General features: G+C 41.5%; 1 protein-coding gene across 1 annotated transcript; it reads right to left on the bottom strand.

Moving 5' to 3' along the window:
• Positions 1-524: 524 nt before the first annotated feature.
• On the bottom strand, positions 525-7,825 carry fbxo15 (F-box protein 15; the record flags this gene model as incomplete). The annotated part of the gene is made up of 9 exons (XM_079181563.1): positions 525-791; positions 1,090-1,214; positions 1,736-1,881; positions 2,705-2,787; positions 2,910-3,039; positions 3,163-3,366; positions 4,721-4,963; positions 6,391-6,495; positions 7,725-7,825. 9 exons carry the CDS (start codon positions 7,823-7,825, stop codon positions 525-527), a joined length of 1,404 nt encoding a protein of 467 aa, XP_079037689.1.
• Positions 7,826-9,334: the final 1,509 nt, after the last annotated feature.

The raw sequence follows: 9,334 nt of genomic DNA, 5'->3' as shown, positions 1-9,334 counted from the left end.
TGTGCACATACTCGACAAATGAAGCTGATTTTGACTCATTGATAATGCTTTCAATTAGGCAATTCAAAAATAACTTTATTATTATATTATAAAGTGGTTATTAAATGTCCCAGTTGATATTTCTTTCCCATCCCTCTCTCTTTAACTAAAGTTACAGAAGATTACAATTTCAAAGCAAATCATTATTTATTCTCTAAATCCAATCAAAATGTATTTTGTATGCAGCGTTTAAAGACAAAGTAATAAAAAAGTGGCATTACTTTGGCAAATCGGCTTTTGAACTGCAACGTTTTCTGCACATAAAAAATATCATTAAATACATTTCTGCTTTCTCGACCACTAAGAGCGTTACATTATTCTGGAGGCACACTCTTTTGTCCCTATAAAAAAAACATGCTTATATAATAAAATACAAGAAGATCACGCAGTACAGGTATATGTTTAATTGAAATATGAAAAGCGTATTCATAGTATCAAACTGTTATGATTAAAACCTTACAACTTGCTCCAGAAATGCTGCACGTTCAGTAATCTCTGCTGAAATGCTTGTTGACTTTGCAAACAGTCACGTAGACAACTAAACTGATCAGAACAAACTGCTTCTGTTCCTTCACCCATACAAGTTTCATCTTCACCTGACCGTCTGAGTCCTGATAGTGGATCAGGAAGTGCTCACCATCATAGTCGTAGGAGACAGGAGTCTTCTCTTGCTCCATGGAAACAGGAGAGCCGACGCACCAGAAAGGTTTCTTGAATTCGTCCAGTAGAGTCAAACTCATGACGCAGCAACTCTGGCAAGAAGTTGTGGAATAAACTAATGTCAGGGATCTCTTTTCTGGACTATCATTGTTGTGAAGTCAGTGGGGTTCAAAACTGTCAAAATACATCCTGAATTGTATTCACTTTAACCAGGAGATGAGAGGGAATTATTCCAAAATCAGCTTTTTCAATAGATCTGTGAACATTAAAATAAAACCAGCATGCGGTCTGTTTCTTTGGCACGCTTACCATTAAGTCAGTAATATACTGGAGATGTTTTCATAAACCACATAGTGAAAATAGTGTAGTATTCAACAGCACATGTTGTACCTTCACTGCGCCCTGCAGGGCCTCACACCTCCAGGGAAGGTTGATTCTGCTGGATAGAGGTATGTGCTGCGATAAGACGGTCCTGCTAATGGCAGTCAGCTGGATTAGGCCATCACAGATCTGAGCTGGTGAAAGACAACAACACGTGACCAGTAAATGTAAAACAATAGAAATGAGTGCTAGGTCACTTGATTAGTGAAGGCTAATAAGTTCAGTCAGTCAATCTATGAGCTATATAATGATCTTCAAATACAATTAATGAACACAGCTAATAAAGGTTATCTTACATTTCTAATTTTCAAAAGGTGTTATTTGTCACATGCTGCAATGTGTGTATTTTTATATAAAAATGTACATATGTCAGATTTGAAAGGTAAACTGTGTAAATGTGCAGGACGCTGCGAAGGATTCACAGAGGACAATGAGCTAGTTGGACGAGGCAGAGGACGTAGATGTCAAAGTTCACCATCCTGATGGTCTGAGAACTTGTGGCTACGGAGGCATTATAACTATATGTAGTACAGTAGTATTAGTAGAAATGACTGTACATATGAATCACACCTGCTCTAATTAAAAATAGTTATTAAATGACCCATTCAGCACAGGATACAGTGTGACTTAGTAAATACGAGTATAAATAAAGTACTTCTCCGGCAGAAAATCTCGGGGAAGCTTCCGGACACGATCTCACAGGCCGTGTTGTGGAGGACGATGTGTAGTTGGTAACCATGGAGACCATATTCAGGGTCTATGTCATCAAAAGGGGGTTTCATTATTGGCTCCACGTAAGGGCTGGAGGACAGAAAGAAAGAGGAAAATGAAACGAAGACTGTGGCGATGAGGAAAACATTAAGACAAAGGTATTTCATTAAGGAGGTATTTCAGAGGTTTATTACTCCTGTGGACTGGAATCATGATGTGCTGCAACAACATTTGTTCTCACATGAAACCAGGAGAGGGGGCTATGTCCACACCATGCTGAGGTGGAGCACTATCAAGAATGCTGTGTAGTCTTGCTGATGTTTTGTCTCTCCTCTCAGATGATCAATGTAGCACCGTCAAGAGCATACAGCAACCCCAGTACTGGATATCACATATGTTGGATTATTTATGTATTTGTTTTTATTTTCAGATAGATGACCCTTTCAAACAATACCCACTTGTGACTCCTCATTATATAGTATCCACTATTTCACAAGAAAGACAGCAACATCTGAAAAAAATGTAGATTGTTTCATTCAACAACTTAATCTGGCCCTGAACCTTGTATTGACAGCGACCGATCCAGCCAATCGGCTTTTAATTCAAACTAAAGACTACAAAAGCTAATCCTCCAAATATTTACCCCGTGTGTTTTAAGCTCTGCTAATATGTGAAGTCAACCGCTCGCAATTAACACCTGCGCTGTGTATGTGTGTCTGTCTGGCAAATGATTATTAAAAGAAAACTGGTGTAAGTGTACAAGAAAAAATGTCTGTATCAAAAATGAGGTACAGTCACAATATCCACTATGTGCCAGTGATGCTGACGCTTCACGCCCTAACCGTCCGATGGTGGTACACTGCACGCCATGTAAGCATGTGAATAAAAAGGTGCCGGTTCAAGTGCAGCCTACCAAACAGGAGATCCCCGGATGCTTCTTTCCACCAGCCTGTGGAAGTGAAGGGTGAACATGACAAAGGCAACTGAGGACTGGTCCTGCAAAGAGAGCCATCACTTCAATTTCAGGTAAATTCACAACCCGTCTAATTGTACCAGCTACTAAAAGCTAACGAACAATCATTTAAAAAAAATGCCATAGCTGCCTGTGAAGTAATTACCCTCCAGACACCGATGGTGATGCCAGGCTGTAGCAGCTTCAGTTCAACAAGTCTGTCCTGGCCAATGACCGGCGCGCCTTCAGTTAGAGCCTGCGTGTCTAACTTCGCCATGAGGGACCTCCAGCCAGGCAAAGAAAACAGTTGGATTCAGTGAGAGAAAAGAGGAAGCAGAGACAGAGAGAGACAGAGAGAGAGAGACATAGAGAGAGAGAGAGAGAGAGAGATGGATGGAGATGGACGCAGACTGTCTCACTTCTTCAGGCCGGGGCAGTTGAGGGCTATCCTCCTGACACCATGGAGTTGAAGGGTGGAAATCTGCTGGTAGTTGGGCAAGCAGCTTCCTCCGCTCCAGCACAGAGTCACAGAAGTCTCGCAGAAGTGCGACCGGCTCAGTTCATGTGTGCACTCATGCCCTGACTTATCAGACACCGTCAGCTGCCAGCTGACGTGCAAGTCTCTAGAATAAGATAACACGACACAGGATTATAGCAAAGAAGAGGTGACGGATGTTTCACAACAACAGCATGTACAATTATTTATACTGTATTCAGTATAGTACGGTAAGGGAGACCTGAAATCTGACATTAGCAGGCTTCGGACTTTATAAAGGGGGAAATAACTCACTTAATATAGACGTGCTCACTTAATGAAATGATATGCAGCGATTGAAATGAAAGCGCAGCTGTTGTGATAAATCTCTTGATCCAGTTCTGTCTGAAATGTGATTCAGCGCTGCCCCGACTGTGATGCAGCCGGTGTTTTTGCTTCGGCACCATCCAATATCAATTAAGTGGAGGAACAAAGCTAAAAACTGGAGCAGCCCAGGAGGCCTCGGATGACCCAGGGGAGTTTCGCTCCGCATTGTCTGTGTGTGTGATGTCTTGTGAAATGATTATTAGCAAGGTAAATCGCAATGCTCCTCAGTATCTCTAACAGACAAACTCCCCACAGGGAATTGTCTGAGTTGGTGTGTGTGTGTGTGTGTGTGTGTCTGTTGTGGATGACGAGTTTGGGGGGGGGGGCTAAGTAATTTATTTCAACAATTCAGACAGCATCTACAAGGAACACAATTATTTCTACTTCCCCTCTGTACCAGAGCGACTGCCACGGAACTCAAAATTGAGTGCTGCACAGCCTCTAATCAGAGGTTATAAAAACACAGCAGAAACCGCGATGAGGGAGCTTTCCCCTGCGCACTGGCATCCCCCTGAGCAGACATCTCGCTCAGACGGAGACCTCCTTTCTCACCTTCAATAAGAAAGTGTCATTAAGTGCGATATGAAAAACAAACCCCGCTTTGGATTTGATAGCTGGCGGCTTGAACTGTCCTCTAGTCTCTATACCTTTGAACCGTCTTGACAGGGTGGATCTCCAAAGTTTCACTGTTTGCTAACCACAAACAAGGCAAGGGGTTCCCATGGCACCTCACAGAGCCGCTCGCAATTGCAAAGCAGCAAGACGTACCAAAACAGATGGCAGATTACGGCACGGTACACAAAGTGTGATCAACACAACTCCTCTTGGCTGAACTAAAGTAAAGCAGCACACTGGAAAATATTAAAAGGAAATCACAAGGATTCCCTGAGAAATAACGAGATCTTTTTCTTCACGCCTCAGTAGCTAAGGGACTCAAATGCTTGAAAACACACAGTAAGCACTCATTTAAGCTTAATTCACAAACAACGCTTGACAGGCTACTCAGGCGTCTGGTAAGTGAAATCAAGTGCCGGGTAGATAGAACAAACCGTACACCTCAGGTACTTCATCTCAGTGGTTTTCATAAGCAGTGTCTGCCCCTCTCCACCTCTTACCTGAGGACCAGCTCCGTTTGGCTGGGCAGCCCAGTGTGACGGCTGATGAGACCAAGACGACTTTCCCACTTGTTCGTGTCATATGCGGCTACGGTTTTGAAGTGCAGCCGCTTCCAGTAGCCCGCAGGCCGATCGCGCGCCTCCGTTGCCGCCGTCTTCTGCAGCGGCCCGTCCATGCACTTAGGTTTCCACTTTTTATTCATTTTATTCAGCTCGGCTATGTATATCTTGTTCCACAGGGCACTGCAGTGTAAGGTATAGAAAGGGGACAGGTCGCTGTGAGTGAGGACAACTTAAAGAAGGTTAAAACACAAAAGATTATGAAATAATGCCTGATATGCTTTTTTTGTCACAGGTCTGCCGTTCTAAGATGACTTCTCTGACTTGTTCTTGAATGCAAATGCTCTTCTGTTGTTTGTGTCTCGGTAGAGAAAAATGATGCGCATTTCCTGTTAAAAGTGCTACTTTACTCATAGGTGGAATTTCTTACTATATGGTTAATAAAGGTTTCATGAAAGCAATGCTTTGAAAAGTTAAATATGATTTTGTATGTTTTTTTAAGCCATATAAGCAGAAATTAACAGAAAAGTGGCGTTTTGAGCAATGCCCAGAAGAACATTGACATCACATGACATCACATAAGGAAGTTGGTTTCCTCACAGCTCAGTGTGCAGTGGCAGGTGGTAGTGGGTCTTTTTCCACTGGTTATAGTTTGCATGGCTCTATTTTCCATCACGGTGAATTACTGTGTTTGTGCAGTCTGCACAAATTGCAACCTGTCAGAACACATAGACATCTGTTTCTGTTGTATCATTACTCATGTCAGTTTTATACAGTTACTACTATATTTGGTACTGCCTGATATGTGATAGCAAACTGTATGCCTAACATTGTGCAGTGAAACAACACAGCGTTAAGGGGTCACTAAATACCTAATCACACTCTTCCTTACGAGATGTCATGTCCAAGTTGTCTGTTTTGAGGTGGACATGGAAACTGCTCTACAAAAACAAGTCTAGATGTCTCTGAACAGTATAAAATATATAAAATCCAGTTTTCCCAGGCGCCAACGTTAAAGGTTGCCGGATCTCCTGTCTACAAGAGAGCTGTCAAGTTACAAAACAAATCTCCATCTAATCAAGTCATTTCTGTCTAATCTCAGTCCTAAAAATATTCATTAAAAAAAGGAAATAATCTACCGTTGCAGTAAGTATTCTTCAACTTATTTCCAGTGAAGTAGATTTATGTTTTTAGAAATGTGAGTATTTTTCTTGAAGAAGAAAAAAGAGCAATACACGTCACAACACTACAATCAAGGAAAACTTCTTTTCATGGAATACTAGTAATTAATGTCTGTTGTTAGCTTCTAAAATGTGGATATTTCAATTTGTTTTAAGTCTTATATGGTAGTAAACTCAATGTCTTTGGGGTTTGGATTGTTGGTCACATTGGGCTGTAAAATATTTAAGACCAAACAATTAACAGAGAAACTGATAATAAACATATTAATCTTTCATAAAACATAATCCTTAAGTGCTGCGTTTTAGTGCACTGGACGATTGTTCACATGTTTCATGAAAATAGGACAAAGTTTCTGTTGGATTGGATTCCTAACTGATGTTTTTAATGTACTGCCTTTGTTGCATTAACAGGACCTGGCTGGTACTTACTCATCATTGGCAAGCTGGTAGAAGAGCCGATTGACGTGGCTGATGCTGAAAAGAGCGGAGGCCTCTAGGTATGACAGAATCTTCATCAGGGTCTCAGATGGCAGTCTAAGGAAAACGGTAATTAGACGTCACAACAAGGAAGTGACAGCGGTGTTTTCATGCCACCTGTTGTTCAGCATGCAGTTCTTCAGAGGCGTCGGTGGAATGAGACGTATATGCGCTCTCGGCAGGCTACTTGGCAACCTTACCACGCACTCCTGGCAACAAAATGAAATGACCCATGTCTGTGTTCTCATTCAGTAGATTAACTTGAGAATTGACTGTTATTTAAAGTGCTCATAAAAGAAAATACACCTAGATCACGAAACAACAGAAGAGGGAGTTATATCCGTTACACATCCAGTAGGTGCAACACATTTGTTCGCAGAAAATTCTGGCATCAGAAAAACACCCTTCTCAAGCTGCAGGAAGTGTTAACGTGTGAGTGAGATCCAATCTCAAATCACAAGAGACCGATGTTAGATATTTTATCTTTCTTGGTTTGAGTAGATTTGTTTCTTTTGAAAAATGTTTTCCAGATCTGTTAATGAGAACGATTGGTGTGGTTTGTCTGGTCGCACCTGTCCTGGTTAATGGTGCCAAGGCCGTCCAATTCAGTCTCTTGAGTAAGTTATCTATTCGTGTTCACATTACGTGCCTGGTCAATCACCGACATTTCGCTGCACATCAAACAACAACCAGATGAAACAATTTCTGAAATGAGACACAAAATGAATAAATCATGTTTGGTGTCTATTGGAGCATAAAAAAAAATCTCTCAAATGGCTGTCAAGATATTTTTTAGCATTACTGATGATGTGGAAATGTAGAAGAGTTGATGACAAGCACCACAAATCACAAGTTACAGAGTATCCACAATTTTGTCAGTCAGTTGTGACATAAAGACAGCACTGTGTTTATCTTAAAGTCAAGAATTAATTATAATATTCAGACCCGGGCCACCTACGATTAATGTGTTTGACACATATTAAACAACAGGAAACACAGTGCAGTGATTATGCTACATTTCTACTGTTTGTGAGTGTCATGCCTTAAGTATTTACTACACTCAATGGCGAAAGACTCAGATTGCTTAATTTGAACACAGTGAAGTGTCTTCCACCCGTATTGATTTTTTTTCTGTGCTTTGATTGTGTTTTAGTGCAAACACGGTCAATAAATCCTTTTTCTTGCAGGGCAATAAAGCCTTGACTTGCCACAGGTTCTGAACACCGGCTGGCTGAAGTGTTGAATGACACGCAGGTGGAAAATATGAGCGTGTTTTGATCGATTACCTTTCCATAAAGTTCAGAGTGGACGCTGGAGACCATTTGTCAGCTCTTTTGGACGTCCCCAATGCCCGCATTCTGGAAGTAACTGCTTCTGGTGCCGCCATATGTTTCACTGGTCTTGACCTCTTTGAGTCAGATACAATAATTGATATATTTGGAAGGAAGTTGAGGCCATGAAGCCACGTTTTGTTTTGACAGAGTTTTAGCTTAACGTTACAGGCCGCGGAGTCAACGTGAGGATATCGAATGAAAACCCCGTTAAGTTAGCCAAACAAAGAGCGTCTGTTCTCTGTTTGTGTAGCCAAAGAATAACGTGAAACGTCGAATTTCCGCATTGTCCGCGTGCAGTCGCCATGGTGACGTCCAGTCAAGTTTCTTCCACGTGCAACAATTAATCATCCGGCGGAGAGTGGCGATATTTGCCTTCAAAATAAAAGCGGAAAAACGGTATATTCCCATCATAAACTATACTGTTATATTGTAATGGAGCAGCCTACATACAGTATGTTATTGAAACAAATTCATTTGAAATAATCTTGGACTTAGTTTACAAATTGTCAGATTTAGAGATACACTCTGATGACAGATAACTGATGACATAATTAGGGTTATTTTCTGGTATTTAAAGATATGAAAACATTAAAGATGAAAACGACTCAATGACTATCATCCTCCTGTTGCAACACAACAACAACAACAACAGTGTAACATGTGGTTTCCAAAAAAACTCACCAAAAGGATACTCCGAGAAGAACAAAACTTCAGTTTCACATGACATTGGAATATATTGTTAGCATACGTAGATGTACATTGACACACGCGTGCAAGCGCGCACACACACACACACTGCACTTTGTTTGCCTGTAGGCTCATCACAATGTGCCTAACCGGTCTTACCCTCTAAAATGTTATGGTTTACCCTCAGGAAACCTTCCTTTGGTCTTCAAATGAAACAGACATTGGTCTGAACACACACACACACACACACACACATATTTACACGATATTTCATGCGTAATATTTGTAACAGAAGTATAGACAAACCGTAATAGGTTATGACAGTGAGATCATATAAGAAATTACTTTTGTATGAAGCAAATCCAAGTCCTGCGATGAATTCTGCTGCTATAAATACATGTGTAATCTGTAAATAAAAACACACACAAAAAAAACCTACTGCAGTCGTTTTCTTTGTAAAAGCAGATGGCTCACTTTAAGACCCACCACATAATCGACCTCCCCGTTCCTGGAAGCCAGTAGGCTTTGCTAGCTGTCAGGGAAAATAACCATAACACTCATGTCAGTCCAGCCGATCAGCTTGCCTGATGGAAGTGAAGACCCTTTTAGGGCAACGGCAGCCCCTGGTACGGCAATGCCATGTACATGTAGGCCACATCCCTTTCCCTTGCATGTCCCCCGTACTTGACATTTGATGATTTCTGTAGCTATGTGTCCTTCTGAAGGCCTGGGGTCAGTCGTGGCTCCTGGATACCTGATGTCACTCTTCCGCATGGCTTGTCAGCCAGCTCTGACAGTGCAATGTTCGTCAAATGGGGCTGAGAAAGGGAGGAAGGATCACCACAATTAAGTCTAAGATTGGGTCTCTTGCAAGT

Source organism: Pholis gunnellus (genome assembly GCF_910591455.1).
Source record: "Pholis gunnellus genome assembly, chromosome: 20".
NCBI lineage: Eukaryota > Metazoa > Chordata > Actinopteri > Perciformes > Pholidae > Pholis > Pholis gunnellus.
The sequence above is the reverse complement of the archived record's forward strand: the minus strand, read 5'-3'. Positions and strand labels throughout refer to the sequence as shown.